Source organism: Hippocampus comes, unplaced genomic scaffold (assembly GCF_001891065.2).
Source record: "Hippocampus comes isolate QL1 unplaced genomic scaffold, H_comes_QL1_v1.1 scaffold156, whole genome shotgun sequence".
Classification (NCBI taxonomy): Eukaryota; Metazoa; Chordata; class Actinopteri; order Syngnathiformes; family Syngnathidae; genus Hippocampus; species Hippocampus comes.
In genome coordinates this window covers 7,486,475-7,506,692 of record NW_017805744.1, presented here as the reverse complement: position 1 = coordinate 7,506,692, position 20,218 = coordinate 7,486,475, and the positions used below count along the sequence as shown (strand labels likewise).

At 41.4% G+C, this 20,218-nt stretch overlaps 1 protein-coding gene across 5 annotated transcripts in view; it reads left to right on the top strand.

Annotated features, from left to right (window-relative positions):
* The first annotated feature begins 276 nt into the window (after window positions 1–276).
* The window catches only part of gria1a (glutamate receptor, ionotropic, AMPA 1a), a 62,256-nt gene continuing 42,314 nt past the window's right edge, over window positions 277–20,218 (top strand). For 2 of the 5 annotated variants that reach the window (XM_019884242.1, XM_019884244.1), the window contains exons 1-2: window positions 282–673; window positions 806–940. In XM_019884242.1, the coding sequence (XP_019739801.1) occupies window positions 586–673; window positions 806–940 (223 nt within the window). In that variant the 5' untranslated portion in view covers window positions 282–585. Of the gene's footprint in view, window positions 674–805; window positions 941–20,218 lie in introns of all 5 variants that reach the window. The other 3 variants (XM_019884245.1, XM_019884243.1, XM_019884241.1) reach the window with 3 other exon arrangements.

Below are 20,218 nucleotides of genomic sequence, written 5' to 3'. Positions count from 1 at the left end.
AGAGCACGGAAAATATTTTATTCTAACTCAACCTCTGAAAAGCACAAACAAGAGTGCCATTCGTGGACAGCGTTTCAATTCTGAGTCCGAGTTTGAGATTTTGAACTGAAGCATTTTAACTCCTTTCAGAGGAAAACAGTGAAATAAATGTGTAGGCTGGAACGATATGCATGATGAATATGAGGTCCTTACGATAAGACTAAACAGTTTTGGCCAATTTCCTTATCCCCGCTGGGCGTGCACATTTCTTTTTTTATTTATATATTTATTGCAGCGCGCCAAACGCTGAAGACATTCTCCATCATTACAACAGCAGCCAAGGACAAGAGAGCATCAGTAGATCGAGGGAAAGCAGGAGAGAGGAAGGTACCTCCTCTCGCCATCGCCATCAGAAGCACCACCAGCACCACCTTCATCATCATCGTCGTCTCTCTTTGAAATCCGCGTCGGTGACGATGATGTTGCGCTAACGAGCAGCGGGAAGAGTGCTGGGGCAACGGGAGGCATTTGGAAGTTGAATACGCGGAGGAAACGTATGTATGTTTGGATTTCGGCTCTTTTCCCTTCGCCAATGCAAAAGGAAATATGCAGCGAAGCTTCAGCATCCTCTACACCAGTTTACTGGGGATGTGCTTGGCTTCAAGCGCAAGTTTCCCAAGTAACATCAATATAGGTAAGAATGGCGCGCGCACTCGTAAAGCAAACCCTTTGTCTTTTTTTCTAAAGTGATAGCTCTATCGCTCTCTCCCGGAGTGGGTCTTTCCCCCCCACCACGATATAACGATTTGTGTTTGGTGCTCAACAGGAGGATTGTTCCCCACCGAGTCCCATGAATATGAAGTGTTTCGCTTCGCCCTTTCACACCACCAGGACATCCCCAAACTGGTGCCGCAGGTCGATATGGTCAAGATGGGAAATAGTTTTTCCATGACATATGCCTGTGAGTATCAATGCCTTGTTGTTCTGGCCCTCCTTGTTTGTGGTTTGCCTTCGAAACAATGTGCGTAAAGCAAATGGAATCAAGGCCGTATGAGTGAGAGGCTCGTAACTGTTGCGTGGGGACTTATTTTCTCTACCTCTACTGCGTGAGCGCTGTGCGCTTTTTTTTTTTTTTTTTTTTTTGCGCTCCGGGGAGGCCAACCTCTGCAGAGGAACAGGCATCCATACTGTACATTTATATGTCACAATGCTTGGAAATCCACTAAGAGGCTCACACCAAAATAGATTCACATGGTCAAAGCGAAAGTGGACCAAAAATGGAAAAACAATGTCGGATGCATGATTAGTGTTTTAAACTGCACCTGTAGAATATAATGTTAATGGAAGAAATAGAGTAACCTATTCCTCTGCTCGTTGAGTGGAGAGAAAAAAAAACATCCTGAGAGATTTGGACTGTGGTCTGAAATGGTGCTGAATTATCCCTTTGCCATTTTTATCAAGATAATAGCAGGCCAATCAGAGCAGTGGGGATGCTATTCTCCCGTGGCTGATAATATGTGTCATAATGCCAGTCAGAGAACAAGTGCATGCCTCAGAGATACAAAGGAAACGTCACACTAAATTGTTTCTTCTTTGTTACCCTGCACATACCCATCCTTTATATTCTGACAAGATTGGTTAGTCTCTGAGGCTTTTTGACAGAGTATCAAATTCTCTCCCACACTGTGATTGCAGTATTATACATGTAAGGCATCTTTTCATGCATCAAGCAGGTTAATTTAGCTTAGAATCTTACAGTTTGGAAACCATGATCATGCACTTATATCCATATACAATATATGTTTTTTTTTTCCAACTTGAGAGATACTATCTTGCCAATGACACAAACATTGTTTGAATTGAATCTTATCTATAGGTGGGAAGGTGATGGCTGTTCCAACTACGTAGTCTGTGTGACAACATGTCAACACAGTTGTCACTGAGAAATTCAACAACAAAAAAGTGAAACACTGCACCCCAAAATTAAAGTTTTTAGGTTTTTTTTTCATTTTAGGTTTTTCTGTGTGGACTTTTCTGGGGCACGGTGATGACAAATACAGAGCTCATGAAACTGGCACATTGGTGTGTAATTAAAAGTAAACACCCAAAGCACACCTTTACTCTCAGAATGGAATGGGATTTGAATAAGGTCACAACGTAAGAGGAATACTCCCAAAGATGACCACAGATCAAACACAATTATGTTTGTATTTAGGACTAGAGTCAAGTTGTGGACAAGGACACATTGTTCAATTTAGCTGTGAGTGGTTTAGAATGCTAAAGCCTGATCTGCCTTGTGCTTTTACTGCTGGGTGAGTATGCGGGACCCTGCTGCTTGTCAGCATTATCCTTAGAACATCCATCAGAAGGGTACTTTTTGTGTTTTGCGTATTGTGTTTTCTCAGGTCACTGATGTTGTAGTGGTATACTTCCCTGACTTCTGTGCAGGCCGCTTCGGATCAGTTCCACTCAGTGATGGTGTGAACGGTTGTGTGTCTCTGTTTGTGATTGACTCGCGGCCAATGCAGGGTGCCAGTCTTTTTTGCAATAAGGTTTAGCTTTCTTTTACCCTGATAACTGGTAAGGAAATGTATCCGAGAAATGGGTTGCCATTGAAAATTTCGACTGTGTACCTCATTAATACAAATTGAATAGCAAAACTGATAATCAAATCCAAAAACAATTGTCAAAAGAAAGTGTCAAAGGGAGAAAAAAAAAACACTGAGATGGTACCAAAAAGTTTCGCAGGGCTCACGTGAAGTATCACAGATAGTTCTAGGTCGAGTAAAGTTCTGTGTTAGCTACACAGAAGCAGCTTGCTAGCAATAGCTTCGGCTGGCTACTAGTGCACCTAAACATATTGCAAAGTTGCTCCCAAGTCAGTAATCATCGTTTGCGTGGCAGCGAATAAGCTACATTTCTGACAAGTATCCTACTCACCAAAGAACGACAAGAAAAAATGGAAAAGCCATGCTAAATGCTAAGCTAATGCAAGATTGACACAGGTAGCATGTTTAACGTCATAAGTAAGTGCTTGGGTGATCGATTACACTTTTCACAGACGTCGGGCTGAAGCCTCATTCAAGCGGAGAACATCCAACTTTGGTCATCCCAGTGGGTGGTTGCGGACGTGTACTGATTTGCACCCTTGACAAGTTTTGAGGCCTCTCAAAACTCGTACTACACCAAACTGAGCAAAACAAGGACTGCCCTAGTGGGAACAGTTGGTTAAATTCCTAAATACTAGCAATTAACCCAAAAAAAACGCAAACCAAATTTTGGATTGTCTTAAGAAAGCTACTTATCCATAGCATGGAACTACAAAAAACATCTTTCAGCTTCCAATTTTATGTCTACTGCCATCAAATATTAAAAAAAAGTAAATAAATAAAATCTATGCTGTTACACCACAGTCTGTAACTATGGTCTTGACAGTGCTAAGTGTGTTACAGAAAGCAAATGTGACATCTCTGCCAGTCTAAAGGAGCCTTACTCAAGCTATTGAGACATGTTTGTGTCCTGATTCAGGAGAGAAAAGCAGCCTTTTCCTGCGTTTCGATTTTGTAATCCAAAATAGATGAGCATGTGTGTTTGCATCTGGATGCCTATTCTGACATTTGTGTAGGATGTTTTGAGTGAGTGACAGTTCACAGTGGGAAAGTGCCCCCGGGGGCTCTCAGGGCGCATGAGTGTGAAAAGCTCTGAGTGAATGAGCCCTTGTGCACAGGGCATGAATAGCGCTCCGGATGAGGGTGATACTCATCAGCTGGCTCTTATGACTTGCCACTTCCTTGAGAAGCGACCCCCCCGCCCCCACCGTTGCGCACACACACACACACACACACACACACACACACACACAACAATAACCAAGTAAATTCAGCTACAGTACTTTCACTATTGTTGAGGCTTCACTTTCCCTTGTTTTCTCACAGAAACACATTCAACATGAAGCATGACAAACAGGTATGCCACGATGGGCATTTAAGGCAAACACATGATTTAGCTGAAGAAAAGTTGTAGGTGAGACTACGGTGGCCCTGACCAAATGCGTCTACTTTGACTTTGATTTATTTTAATTTACAACTTTTTTTTTTTTTGGTGTCCTTTTTCCTTATTTTTATTTTATTGTTATTGTTTTGCTGACATGTTCAAAATAAAGACAATCAATCAATAGGCTAATTGATAAGCTCACTTTAAATAATATTTAGTTTCACGTTTATCAACATCCACATCCACCATAGCGGCAGGCCCGGTATCCAGTGGTTCACGCGTCGACCTCACAATGCAGAGGTTGTGGGTTCGATCCCGGCTCCGGCCTTCCTGTGTGGAGTTTGCATGTTCTCTGCGGGCGTGCGTGGGTTTTCTTCGGGAACTCCGGTTTCCTCACACATTCCAAAAACATGCATGGCAGGCCGATTGAACACTCCAAATTGTCCCTGGGTGTGAGTGTGATGGTTGTTCGTCCCTGTGTGCCCTGCGATTGGCTGGCAACCGGTTCAGGGTGTCCCCCGCCTACTGCCTGAAGACTGCTGGGATGGGCTCCAGCAATCCCCGCGACCTTTCTGAGGATAAAAGCGGTTCGGAAAATGAATGAATGAACTAATGAACATCCACCATCGTTTTGGTCAATTTAACACTCCGTTTTTGTCTATTTCGGTTGGACTGGTGCTCATGCACTCAACGTAAAAACGGACGAAACTTCATTTCCGTGCCGGCGTCTAGCGTGTTTGGGGCCGTGTTGCAACCAAGGCAATTTGCATTTGCCCATCCCATGCATGTGTTGTCTCACACCAGTCCTGTTTTGTTCACACTGGCAGGTGTAAAATTAACCTTTTTTTGGCATGTTAAAAAACAGATGCACAGTGAACGGTTGATTTTATTGCGTTGGTGTTGGTCAGACTCATTGCTTTTCTGACGAGTGGTACATTCAGTCAACCAGTCGTCCCTTTCGTCCAATCAGCGATGAGTGTGATCACCCCCACACGCACACTGGCCACTTCTGTGTGGTTAATGTCGTGTTATTCAAGTTTTTATTATTTAGTTTGTTTGTTTTTTTTTTTTTTTGGTAGTATTTTTGTGTGCTGATATGTTTAGTTTTTTATTTTTGTGGGGTTTTTTTGTGTGTGTGTTATTAACGATTCGCTGCTGGTAAGCTTTCTTTTCCCTATTTTGTTGAGTTATTTTATGTTTTTGGATTTGCTGTTCAGATTTTTGTTGTTCGATTTTTTTCACCTGCTGTTGAGATTATAAATTTGTTTTTGTGTTAATTTTGCTGTTGAATTTTGTTTGTTTTTATGTTTTTGGATATGATGTATTTATCTTGTTGTGTTTAGCTTTTTGTTGTGAAGCTATTTGTGTTTGTTTTTTTAATTTGCTGTTGAGTTTATTTATTTTTTTGTTTTGGTGTTTTTTGATTTGCTGTTGTGTTTTCCACCTCAAGGCCACCATATTTATCTGTTTTGTCAAACATTTTTAATGTTTTGTTGGTGTTAGTTCACATTTTAATTGGGATCTTAGACCTACACTCTCTTGCATAACTCTCCAGGTCCTTGAGATAGCAAAATTGTTTTGCTTGTAGACTTAAAAATAATCCATAAAATTCCCTACTTGATTAATTGTTGAATATGCACAGCAACATGAATTAAGCAAACGAAAACATTTGCCAGGTTAAAATTAATTTGGGGCTTACCTGTACATAATTAATGCACACATCACAAAATCAGATGAACATTTACAGTTTCAGATCAAACCTTGTTTAGTTGAGCGTAATTAGACCCCTTGGTGGACATTTGATATGGAGACAAGTGGATACGATTTCAGCTCTGGATAAGTATTTGATTCACTTTATCTGCTGTCTGTGCATTTATCCTCAAACTAAAGTTGGCAAACACCACTGCCATTTCGGATGCCAGAATGGCGCTGATTTGGATTTCACTTTCTGCTTCCACTAAATCATAAAGTGACACCTGTAGTTTCTCATTTTGGACACACATACTGTTTCATCTTACTGAAAAGGCTTATTGCATAGATGCTACTTCAGTGGTTCAAAATAACTGCCAGCGTTGCTGCATGTACATGGAAAATATTAGTCACTGTTCCCCTCAGTTAGATATCACATTACCATAATCTGCTATCGACTTGGTTTATAATAAGGACGAACTGAGTCGCAAGCTTCAAATCCTCTGCAGGCTCATGCTTTCATGATCGACTTTTCTCTTTGATATCCTTGTGTGTGTGTGTTTGTGTGTGTGTGTTTGTGTGTGTGTGTGTGTGTGTGCGTGTGTGTGTGTATAGGGGTGGGAGTGGGGGGGGGGGGTTTACACCGGTCTTCAGCTATTTTAGGTAATAAGCCCTGCTTTTAAATGACAGAATGTAGCACCGGGTGCCAAGCTATAACGGCGCCATTTAAACCGTTCATCTCCCTTCGGAGTGACTAATGTGACTTTGATTTTGTGTCCAGTTCAGTCATTGTGGAAATAAACCTTTTGTTAAGACTAATTAGTGTTCATGGAAAAGACAAGTTGTATTTTCGCTGTGATGGAGGGAGCGGTGCTTCATTTGGTCTCTGAGTCTCGCTGAAGACGGTGCTGGAAAAGGAGCGAAACGGCAGCCATGATCGGTGAGGCCTGCCCAGCCAATCAATACAGAATAAAGGGGTTGGGTATGGAATGCTCTTTCTGGAAGACACCTATAGAGTATTGAGGCAAGATTGGATGAATGCAGGGCTTTGTCAAGGAGAGGCTGTGCTGGTAGAGGTTAAGAGGTCATGTCGAGTGGTGGTGGACCACGAATGAAAATCTTGTTCGTGGCCTTTTTGTTTTTGAACGACAGAAGTGGCTACCCATCTCTGCAAGATATCAGCACGCAAGCCCTAGAAAAACCTTAACATTGACATTAAAACATTTTAATGGCACAACAACAGTCAATATCTATAGCGCTTGATAATACTGTCTGTATAATTTGACAAGGTTTAACAATAAACATAAGTTCAGTACGTTACTATCGTTTGGAGGAGGCTTTATCAAACAGTGAAATATTAGCCCACGCTCAGAAAAAGGAAATGGCCAAATAACATTGATGAATCACGATTTGTGAAACTTGTTGCGAATACGGGGACGTTTGAGGAAATGAAGATTCCAGGTTGCATTCCAACAAAGGTTTTTTTTTTTTAATTTGTTTGTTTTGTTTCATTAACCTTGACTTATCTAGGTAAGGGAATTGAGAACAGACTGTCATTGCCAATGCAGACCTGGTCAAGAGGCAGTGGATAGCAGAACAAAGCAAATCAAAATAAAAGCAAATAGGAATGCAAAGAGCTCGAATGTCATTGACAGCACATGCAGAAATGCTGGCATAACTTGATTTTTGAGCATGTGCAACATAGCATACCCAGTTATTAGGCAACGTGGTCGGGCCAAATTATTGATGACTGTCGTTCTTTAATTCTGCCCCATTTAATTCTTTTCTGTTCATTTTCTCTGCCGCAATCAAAACAAATTTGGCAGGCTGTTGGCCTCTCAAAGTGATTACAATGATAGTTCTGCGATTGTTGTCATCGTTTTTGTTTGTTTTGACTGAACTGCTGAATTGCAGTCATTGCTCATCAAGTCAGCAACATATCAATTAGAAAGATAAAACAGCGATGTGAATATGTTTATTTCAAATATCCATCATAACAGCTTACCAACCGGAACGGAAAGGCACCAGTACTTGCCTTTGCCTTGGCTGTTTGCATTTTTCAGTCTGACACCACATCAAGTCATTTCAATGTATGATACAAAAAAAACATGAAGCTCAGCACGATAGTAATAATTTAACTGGTAGCAAAATACTTCTGGTTGTAATTAACAGAAATGACAGATGGGGTTTTTTTGTGTGCATGAGTCAAAAAGCACCTAACTAATTTCTTCTTTCTCATGTAAATTTGTGCTGATTGCTGAATTAAAATTTCTAAGTGTGTGTGTGTGTGTGTGTGTGTGTGTGTGTGTGTCACACACGTGTATACACAAAAACAATAGCTAACAAGAGATTGGGCAGATGTGTTTAATGTATTATTCAGTTGAACACATCCAAAGCAAACACTCCATGGAATTATGAATTTTAAATATTCAATAATAACCCCTGGAAAAGTTGCTCTATTAACAACTGTTATGCATAATTCTTCTCTGGGGGAAAGAGAAAAAGAAATGATCATCTCCCGTCAGCCCTGATTTGGGTCTTTTCACCAATGTGCACGCCGCCCCTCCCCCTTCAGGATTTAAAGCAAGTCCTTAAAGCGTCAGCTCGGATGCACTGCAAGTGTTGAGAAGGTTAAGTTGCATTTTTCTTTCGGCATCGTGGCTGCTGTGGGAGAACCTTGGAGTGATGTACTCTATTGTGTTGTTTTTCCGTCGGCTCGTGAGGTGCAGCTTCGGTGATTGACATCCGTAGTCCTTTCATGAGTAGAGGGATTGCTTGGATGTAATATTGAAAAAGAAAAGCAGGTCACTGTTCCTACCTGATGGTTATTTGTTGAGGGGAAAACAAAGAATTGAGGGAGGAAAAACAATAATAAATCACTGACAACCATTCTCTCAGGAGCGAGAATCTGGCAGGTGCTGTTTTGATGAATGAGGAGCCAACATCGGGGATAGTGAATGGCCCATAGCAATCAATGTAGATCGGCCAAAAATGCTCCCCAAGCAGCAGAGTGATAGAGCGCGGAGCAGGAGGAGCACGCAGATTGTTTCTGTGTGCTGTCTCCACCTGCGTTGCTTTACACAAGAAATTCCGACAAATGTGCACATGGGGCAAGAGGAGAGAAATTGAGGGAAAAATTACCCCACGTGTCATTTTGTTTCCTTTCTGATATTGCCACATGCAGTACAGGTACACCAGCACAGGAGAGAATTGCGTAACCTCCCCAGGGTTTGTTTTTAATGCATTTAAAGCACTTTGAGATACATATCTTGTCAGAAAAGTGCTATACAGGTATAAATAAAAATTGATTGAGAAAGATAAATTGATGAACATGTAGTTTGTATGTAACCTATACATACAAGGTGATCCGCTAAATTCAACTCCAGTTAATTCTAGGAGGTTGTATCATGGGACGGGCTACTACTGATAAAATAAGAATTAATAGTGAATTTAACGTGTTTTGTTTTTCACAAACAGAAATGAACTTTTTGATAAATTGCCACGGTTGCTTCAGATTCATTCATCAATACATTCTCCATTCTACACGATGATCACTTCATGGTCAGTTAATAAATCTCCAGAACAAATATTGGAAATGTAATGAATCCGTTGCAGGGGGCCAAAATGTAGACATCTTTTGTACAGATGTTTTAATTGTCAAGTAGTTGTTGATTGTAAAACCTGAATATATATATACATCAAATAAAATGGGATGATAAAAAAAATGTAAATATATGAAAGGGTTACTTTTCATGAGTACCCTATTAGCCCATCCTCTTTTTTGTGTTGTTTTTCTTTGTTGTTTTTTTTGTATTGCTATCGGGGCGGCCCGGTGTTCCAGTGGTGAGCGCGTCGACCTCACAGTGCAGAGGTACCGAGTTCAATCCTCACTCCGGCCTCCCTGGGTGGAGTTTGCATGCTCTCCCCAGGCCTGCGTGGGTTTTCTCCGGGTACTCCGGTTTCCTCCCACATTCCAAAAACATGCATGGCAGGCTGATTGAACACTCCATATTGTAAGTGTGAGTGTGAGCGCGGATGGTTGCTCGTCCCTGTGTGCCCGGCGATTGGCTGGCAACCAGTTCAGGGTGTCTCCCGCCTACTGCCTGAAGACTGCTGGAATAGGCTCCAGCAGCCCCACGACCTTTGTGAGGATAAAGCGGATCGGAAAATGAATGAATGAATGAATTAATTTATTGCTATCATTACTATTTTCTCAATGGCCTATAATTGCAGTTACCCTTGTTGAAGACTATATACAGTACGCACATGAAACTGGCAAGAAGATGGACTGGCAACTTAGGAACTAGTCTTATCCCATTGTCTTCCCCGTTTTGGATTTTTCTTTCCCTGAACTTTCATGTTGAATTCTGAGTTCATGTTGGTGTTCAAATCATCCACTGTAACTGATGTCAGCTTCTTTGTCACCCCCCCCCCCCATTGTGCGCCAAAAAAAGCACTCTTCATGCTCATGCCGCTTCTTTATATTCAAACAGCATCCCCACTATTTAAAAGAAATCTGTCATCTCTGGAGGTAATGGCAGCTGGGATGTGGAGGTCTGAGCTTGTGATGTGTTGGGCGGGCAATTAGAAAACAATGTGTTTGGGGATGCAGAGTGAGCGCACCATGATGGCAGCTGTCATGTTTTTGGTGGCAAAGACAGCAGTGAAGTTGTTCCTTTGTCACTGACTGCACATCTCGGGAGCCTTTGCATCGTCTAATAAAGAGGAAAATTCTACAAGTATATTAAACAGTGTGACACGTTGCAGCTGCTTTCGCAGCACGGCGCCGTTCTCATCCACAAAATGCGTACTCCTGTGGCACTGAATCACGGCCGTGCCGTGTCACCAGATCTGAAACAGTTGAGGATTGTTTGTGCGGCGCAATGCACATCCCACACACAAATTAGGTGTTTCACACATGCGATGTAATTTTCCCTGAGTGGATTAGGCTCGTAAGGCAATCCTATAAGCAAAAGCACATTGTAATTTGTGAAGGCTGAGCGACTGCAACAAAACAAATAAACAAATGCTGAATGCTAAACGTGTTTGACAGTATTTTCTTAAAAGCTCACAGCGCGCCTTAAAATCTGATGCGCCTTGTGTATGGTCATTACGGTAATATTTCGAACCCAAAATGGCTCCTTGCTCGAGACATGCTGACAACGCAGAGTTCAAACTTAAGGCGATCGTTTACGCAGTTCAACAGCAGCAAGAGAGGTCACCGTTAACGAGTCACTGTTATAACTTGCTGTTGGTTAAGTGAACTGTTTCGCTGCTTTATTAAATAAGTTTTACTGACATCTGATCGTTCTGTTGGTGTTTCCTTGAGTGCAGCTCCATCTAGTGGATGCATTGTAGATTGCGTCTTATAATGCGGTGCTCCCAATGTATGAAAAAAAATTACAAAATAGGCCATTCATTGAAGGTGCGCCTCATAATCCAGTGCACCTTTTAGTGTGCAAAATACGGTAGTTATTATTATTATGTTCATTGTTATTGTTGTTTTTCTTTCTATGCCAGTGGGATATAGTGGCAGGCATAACAAATAAATTCTCTTCACTTGGTTGTCAAATGGGACAACCAACTTATGCATCCATGGGTTGCCATTCATACAAGCCTGAAGTTCACACCGTGTAAGTACATTCGCGTGTGTTGGGTTGTTTTTTTTTCGCAAATGTGTGCCTTAGATCCATTGGTTGAAAAACACTGATATTATAATTACTCTCCTCAATGAAAAAGCTCACATTATTAAATATAAGTTGCGTCATAATTCGTATCTGACATTTCTAATATGGATCTGGGTAGAGGAATGAAAATGTGTACTTTTACTCTCTACGATAATTATATGTGAATAAGCTCAGCTCATGCACCAAGTGCAAAGTCTATTAACTTCATGTCTTCATTCACCGGACATGAACGCACACAATTGTCCTCCTTTTGACTGTAATCCTCATGAGACTGGATTTCAAATGAAACAAACAACATGTGATTGAACTGCACGCTATCGGCTTTAATTTGAGGGGATTGACATCCAAATCAAGTCAGTGTTAGAGTTTTTACAGTTTGTGTTTTTGCCTCTGAGTTTTCTACGCCGGGGGCTGACTAGCATCGAATATCCTCGGGTTAAACCAGGTTTCTGTGATAAACAAAGCTCCTCAATCATGAGCATTGTAACGTGACGTTGTAATTCCAACATCCGTTTCATGTGCCAGAGATCTTGTGTTGGTTATATAAAGACTCGGTAGTGATGGTTTATGGTGCTGACGGTAGCATCATTATGAGTCTAACCAGAGCAGGAAAAAATTAATAAATCAGCCTTCGAGACTTGTTCTGTCTCGCTGCAATGCGATTGGCTTCTGCGTCCCTGGAAACATATGATGCATATCTCATGATGCACTGATGTAATCATGAATGTCGCCGTAACCATGCACGCCACCATTTTGGGTTTGCGGCGAAAAAAAAAGAGTTGCGCAAACGGACTGACGGAATAACTCTGGTCGAACTGAAATGGTTTTCAAAAATTGTTCCAACCATAATATATCCATGCAAGATATATAAATGTGATGGTGTGGTGGTCCTTTTGAATTGCTGTGTTTATTGAGTTAACTTTCAGGCCTGTTACACACAAAATACCACTTTTTAAAAATAATGCTCTTCTTTTTGATGTTTTACAGACTGAGAAAATAAATGCAGTAACCAACAGTACAGAACGTTTGCAAACAAGTGTACGATAGACTGTCATTGTCCTATAATATGAAAGTGATACGAACTGACAGATACAAATTCTTTAACATAGCCGGCCTGGGGGTCTCTACAAGAATTTTTTCATTCCAATTGCTGAATGGATTAGCATGCCGCGTGTGTTGCCTCTCTCTGCGCCACATATTCAACCCCATCACTTCTACTGTCAGAGAATTGAAACTGTGAGCGAAACGTTGCCCATGCACTTACTGCCAGAGATGCAGATGGGAAGATAATTGCAAAAGGAGGATTGTTAGGGAGATAATTGGTATTTTCGTACCGCGTGGTGGGAGATGGTCTCGGCTAGGGTTCTATGACCTACTCCCTCGGTTAGTATTTATTCAGCAGGTGGCAGGGCTGGGCCGCACACCACAGGAAAACAGGAGGAGAGACAATAGCCCAACACGGGCGGGTTAGAGAAGGAGAGAAGCACCCGGTGCTGAGGCGAGTGTTCTTGCACTCTCGATTACCTGTCTAATGAGGCGATGCAGCGCCATTGTTTTATTACTTAGAGGAAATGGGAGAAATCTAGATTTCACCCAGCGAACCCTATTTCCCACTGCTAGGCCGGCATTTGTTTTCCCTACGTGCCGCATTCTGCCCCATTATCTCCTCTCACAAGCAATAACACATCTGTTCTTTTCCCTCTCCTACCCACCGGTTTTGCAGTTCTACTGTCGGCACCTAAGTATTAAGACATTCCTGCTGGTCAGGAAGTGCCCGTTAGTGTCGTTAAAATAAGGCAATCAAACAATCATATCAAGCGACAAAGTTTCGATGTAATTGTTGCTTTTCTTGGGCTTTGATCCATATTCTTTTATGCTTTCCATCTTATTTGATGTTCCTCATTCATCTTTCCCTTTTCTTGTCCATCTTTTTTTTTTTGTGTGACAGAACCACACGCGCACACACGTAGCCATCAGGAACAGCAGTGTCATAAACACTGCTTCGTTTTAAATCTCCCTGGAGCCAGAGGAGCTAAAGCAGTTTATATGGGGGAATAGCAAGCACACCTCCCTGGAGTACAACACTCCAGGGGGGCATGCGGGATGTCAAGAAGAGGGTTGGCAAGGGCCAATTCATCAAACTCCAAAAAAAAAAAAAAAAAAAAAAAAAGCTCCATGGTTGAAGTAAAGTTTTTGCCCATGCACTAAGAGGTGCCATGAATCATTTTCTCAAAAAGACATCCCAACTCAGTACCCCACCCAGTCACTGATGAAGACATTCATGCGGAACCACGCTGGTGCTGTGTCCCCGTCCCTTGGGCCCCGGTTGTGTGCACACGGGGAGATTGATTGCACTGTGTGAGTCACGCTGTGTCGGAGGGCTCCCTCTCCCAGCCACCCGTCACCTGAGGGTTTCTTCGCAAGATGCGTGTGTGAGATGCTCTGTGAACAACGTATCGACTTCTCCCTTTGTTAGGACTCTCATTAATGTAGCTTATTATTCTCCGCAAGACGGATGGGACCAGAGGGGATACAACATGCTCTGTTTTTTATTACACATATCATCTGACAGTTATCCGCCATGGGTGGCTGAGCGGAGCGCCGTTGCGTACGTTTTCCGGTGTCTGGTGTCAGATGTGTTTATCTCCCCTCAAAGTGCTCTGCGGTTGATTGAGTGACCCTTCACCCTTGTGGAGGTGGTGTGTATTACCAACTGATGTGACAGGAGATGTCCTGCCCTTGTCATCGTCTCCTCCTTAATCCTCAAACAAAAACGAAAACAATACAGCATCAATGTGACTTTCAGCAATGAAAGGATTTATTAGTAATCGTACAAATTCCTCCATGACGATGATTTTGCACCGCTGAATGTAGTTGAGTCAACACGAGCTAGGTATTTTATACGAACATCCACTTTGAGAAAATCCATTAATGCAGTAACATACTCTGCACTGAAATTCAGCAATGCAAATGTAAATATTTCTTTACCCAGTAATGTGAGAGAAAAGTCAGGATATTTATATTTTTGCGACTTTTCTCGATTGAAAAAGGAAATTGTACATCTTCAGGCTTGAGACAGAGAGCTGTGCTGTTGGAGCTGAACGCGTACCTGTACATCTCTGCGGTGTAGCGTGATTTATTTATTCATTTATTTTTGTCGACCCAATCAGGCTAATGTATTCGAAGGTTTGCCTTGGATTTAATATACCGGTCCTTGTACTGTGGGCCTTGGTCCATTTTTGTCTTCTTTTTTTGTTTTGCCCACAACATGCAGCAAAAAAACATAGGGAGCAGTTTTGTTGACATTCTCCTTCACATGCCCTATTTTGTCGAGTCACCTGGCATGTCAATCTTGCGTCAAGGGGCCCTGTTAAAAAGGACCCTTTTGAATGACTGAATAAGAACCTTCCAACCAGTATGCTCTCTCTCCGGATGAACCTGACTTCCTTCGACTGTGAAATTCCCTCAGCTCTTCTAACCTTAATAGTGCACATGATAATGGCAGACAAGTCCCAGGGGAGGAAAATTCTCGCGTGTTCCATCGGTGCGTTTGAGAAGGCACACTATAAAACATGTTCGGGATTTTAAGGACATATAGATTGCATGTGGCTACAGTGAGTATGTGAGTCACCAGGGCGCATGATTTCAACTTTTTGTAAACTAAATTTGGTAACATTTTATTTCACTGTATTGAATGTAACATGGAAGGCATAACAGAGATATCAAAATATTTACACACCAAGTGGATGGATTCTTTAATCAGATGAAGGAGTCATCTCATATCCCCAAGTTATATATACAGGACCTCCTCACCCAACAGGACCATATTAAATTTTGTAAACACTGTGCCACGTGACATCCAATCACAATTCTCATAGCGGCTGGCTAAATTTCTGATGAATGTGGCAAAAAAAAAAACAGTATTTTGTATAGTATCGTATTTATTGTATTGAAGTGTCTTAAACTGAAAAAAAAAAAAAATCTAACCAAAAAAAGACACATCTCTGCTTTCCGTGGCAGCAGAGTGAAAGCTGAAGTGTGGGCAGGTGGAAGTTCCGCCTACACACGCTTCTTCCGGGCACAATTCTGAATGCAGGCGCCCGGATTTCTGATTACTGTGGCAAAAACGACAAGTTTCCCTGCATCATTTTTGGTGTTCAAAAACTATTAAAAATAGAGAGACAAAAGATTAAAAAGAAAAAAATATATACTGTATGTAACATATATAAAATATAAAATATAAATATGTGGGCACTGGAAGGATTAATCCATTCATTTAATTGGGAAAAATGATCAAGATTTACAAACATTTTGAGGTACAAAAAAGGGTCACGGAACGAATGACATCCCTGGATCTTACATTTGACAAGAGATGGCAAGAAATGACATGTGTGCCATTTAAAAATACTAAAATATTACTTCCAACATGGGCGACATGTTATCTGCATGGCAGCTTCAAAGCTCTTGATGTTCAAAGTTATTTATTTATTTATTTATTAATCAAAGGTCAATCAGGAACACAGTCTATTTAACCTTTGAGACCCCACTTGTGTTTTAAGGACAACTTGTCAACAGCATTTCTGCCATGTTTGTGGAATATGTTGACACAGCGGTGTTACTTTCTTTTAAACTTCATGTTACACTATAAATGAATGAATCATCTTTATTTTTGACCAATTTATCAGGCTACTTTTAACGGAGATCAACTATTTTTATGTTATGTTTTCTGTTGTATTCATGTTATTTTATGTGAACAGCGCTTTGTTACAGCTGCAGCTGTTGTGACAGTGCTGTATAAATAGATGTATTGTATTCCATTGTATTGAACAAGTCAATATTCACATTTTCAATGATCTTGAATTCAGTCACTGTTTAAGCTTTGAACTGAGAATTTTAGGCTTATCGCTGACCCATCTACCATCTCCTAGCAACCATCCTCCATCATGTTTTAAATCAAATGCAATGAGGGGAAGAAAAAAAAAACCCTGTCACTAACATGCTCTCCTTGTGCAGCCGACACAGACACTTCTGTCATTTGATATTTGGCTCATGCCAAGAAGAGGGACAGCTGCATGCTACAGGCAACACTGAATAGAACCTAAATGTGTGTGTTGTTTTTGACACACCCTCCTGTCATGGCCCTCTAGGATTTAAGATTGTCTTTCATGTGGCTTGGAACTCTGGCCTCAGCTGTTGCAAATCAATGTGCTTTTTTATCCCTATTGGAAATGGCTGGGAGGTGTTGGAAGTATAAACTCTCCATAAAGCTCCATCTGCAACTTTATGCATAAGACTGATGTTTCTGGGTGATGTGTGTTTGAAGTGTAAATGAAAATATGACGCAGCAGAATTGTGAGTCAAATCCGGTATTATTTCCGAAACTCTCTCTCTGGATTTTGTGAAGCCAAGTCAGTTTGGCAATTTCACTAATTCCTGGAGAGGAATCCTAATTATGACAAAACACTCAATCTCCACTCCAGCTTTTAAAGATTTTCTTTAGCAGCTTTAATTCCTGCCAGAGAATCTCAGTGGTGCCGCCATGACAGCTAACTGACTAAGAGACACGTTGCTGGAACGTTTTTTTGGTTTCTCAGACCACCTCTATTGTTTTCACACATAAGGAACATGACTATGCTCCACTCAGATCCAGATTTGACTGGGCTGGCAGGGTTTTAACAAGTCATAAAGCATTGGTTAGGTGGTGGTTTCCTCAACCTAAATGATGCCAGTTCGACTGAATGATGCAGGTTCCATTGCCACTCCCCCTCATCATGTTAAAGAGTCCTCGATCAAGATCCTGAACCTCAAATTACTCTTGATGCCGTCATTAGTGTGTAAATAAGGAAACAGTACTAAAGCACATTGAGTGTGTTAAAGGTAGAAGACCCATTTTCATTTACATGACAGTGCAGATTTACAATTCAGCCCCAAAAATGTAGGGCTGGATGATAATTCCAAATTTATAAAGTATTGTAATTTTCAATTTGACTCCTGTCAAACTTTAAAACGTTAGAACAAAAGTAAAACGATTAAAAGTTCCTAATGTTGTGAAAGTGCCCCGAATGCACCATGTTACATGAATAGCAACCGTGTCGCATATGTGATTCTGCCATCCCTGAGCGTGCTTTACGCTGTTTAATGACACCCCAGTTGGAGTTTACCGCAAAACTAGAAACACACAACAAAAAGAATTATACGTATTCTGTATTTAATGCAAAACATGCTTTATTTTTAAAACATCACAAAGCGCTAATGCTAAAGTCAATGGAGGATCCCCTTCAAATGCGAACAGGAAATTAGCATCGACTTTCGGAGTGATAGTCCTTCAAATCACGAATGTTCACACACAAACACGACGGGAACACATACAAACAGGTAAGGTAACAGTACTTAAAGGCACAAAAGATAACAGTAATGCTTCTTCAAAGCTTCAATTTATGGACAGATGCAATGCATCAAGGGTGTGGATTAAGCAGGATGAAAATGCACGAGGCTTGAATTTCATGTCAAATTTACAAGGCCATTTTGTACTTGACGAAAAGAATAGAGTCTTCAAGAATAAAGTGTTCAACGTGCAGGGGTGAATGGGAATGAGGCTCGGATGATAGTTTGGAGTGGTTGAGCTTTATAAGTACAATAAATACTAAAGTGAAATCAATGCATAATTATTTTAATCGTAATGATTTCAATCTCAATCAAAATAATTATGATCATTGTTATTTTCCATAATTTGAAACTTAGCTTGTAGCCAACGTGTGCACATTTTGAGCATGACGTCTCAGATCCACTGGTGAAAGGACACTTTGATTCTCTCCTCTTTCATCTCAAACTGCTTCAAACAACAAAGCGTGTCCCGGAAAAGTGGTTAGGACTGCACGACTGTCCGTGTTTTATGTTATGTGTTGTGTTTATTATTTTACTTTTTGTTAACTGTTTTGTTAAGCGCTTTGTTACAGCTGCCGCTGTTGTGAAAGCGCTATATAAATCAGCATGTATTGTATTGTATTGTATAATTGAGCCCTACTTAAACTTTTCCGTTTTGAATTGTAGTCCACTTATTGCACATGATTTCAAACTTTTGCGAAAGTCTCATGAAACGCTGATATCACTCAGAGTTTGTTAGTTTTGCCCTCTCATTTTGTGCATTTTCTTCCCCCAGTCGTTTTCTGGAATTTTTTTTAGCTCGAGGCTGTTCAAAATTGGAGGTGCCACTGTATGTTCTGTGGTATGATCACATCAGATTAGACAACTTCATGCTTCTCTTCCCAGCCTGGAGTAGTTGGTCTATACCAAATGGCTCCAGGTTTTTTTCTCCTCTATTTATTATTAGAAAATAGCTAAAACACACACTGTAACAAGGGGAAATGAGTTATATATTCCAGGTAATATGCTAACAGGCTGTGTTAGTAATGGTGCAATGTAGAAAAAGTCAAATAGGCAGAACATTGAGGCTGGCGCAAAAATTGGGTCTAGAATAGGGAATGTAACGTATAGTGGTAGAATATGCATTTATAAGCCAGAACATGAGCAGGCCATGAAGAAAAGAGTCAGTGTGGCGAGGTGCAAAATGTCTATTTCAGGGTTTGCTTTAAGTAGGGTGAGTCACCAGGCTTTTGGAGCACTCAAGGCTGTGTGTGTGTGTGTGTGTGTGTGTGTGTGTGTGTGTGTGTGTGTGTGTGTGTGTGTGTGTGTGTGTGCGTGTGTGTGTGTGTGTGTGTGTGTATACACATGTATTTTTATGTGTGCTTCCCCTCACCCCTCCCCTTCACCCTCTTGTCTTCGTCATAGGCAAGAACACACATTTGCCTGCCTGGAGGGTGCAGGTCTGTGACAGGTTAGGCGTTTTGGACACAGGCCATCCTCACTGACTTTTCCCCGGCTTCTGGTGGTGAGCTGGCTTTGGTGCAGGGGACCGGCAGGAATATCAATCTGTTCTCGTAAATACTGAGATAAGGACCACCAATTGCCACAGCAGAAGTTGCCGAGACCAAAACCTGCACGTGTTCTACTAATGACGGGACTGCAAACATAAATGAGCTATTTTAGGGTGTGAATGAATTCAGTTTGACAGTCAGAAAATGAGCAAAAGAGAGGTGGAGAAAGTGAGGGATGAAAGCAAATGATAGATGGAAGCCGCCTACTGCTGCCAGTGAAATGTCAGTGGAACCCCGGGGTTCCATTGATTAACCTCTCCACACCTAATCTGCCTTCAGCTCCTGCAGCTTTCACTGATGGTAAACAGACAGGCTGGTGCAAAACAAATGGACAGGGTTCTGGTACGGTGTGCGTTGCCCAAATTGACGCACCTGGGTTGAATGAATAGAAATACATTTCATTTCAATAGTAATAGCTTCTGTTGTGATAAAAAGTCCAGCCATGTGCTGTGAACAAGGTCTGCCTTTTTTTCTTGCATGAAGACCCGCCCATTTGTCTCCTACAATCACTGGAGTCAACAAACACAAGGGTGAATTGTCAGACAGGATTTAGCAGGTTACGCGGTACGGATCCTTGACAACAAGGAGTGGTTTCTTTCTTGGCTGATGCACCACACATCCCCAATGTTTTTCAGAAAGTTTTTTGTGTGTGTGTGTGTGTGTGTGTGTGGGGGGGGGGTGTTTGTGTGTGTGTACTCCTAACTGTGGCTGCCCAATTGTCGACTCTTATAATTTCAAAATGATTGCAGTAAAAAGTGTCATTAAATCACCTAAGCTCCAAAGCTTATGCTTGCTTAAAAAGTGCCTAGCGCATGGAAACCGTGTGTGTGTGTGTGTGTGTGTGTGTGTGTGTGTGTGTGTGTGTGTGTGTGAGTGCGCGCGCGTGTGTGTGTGTGTGTGTGTGTGTGTGTGTGTGTGTGTGTGTGTGTGTGTGTG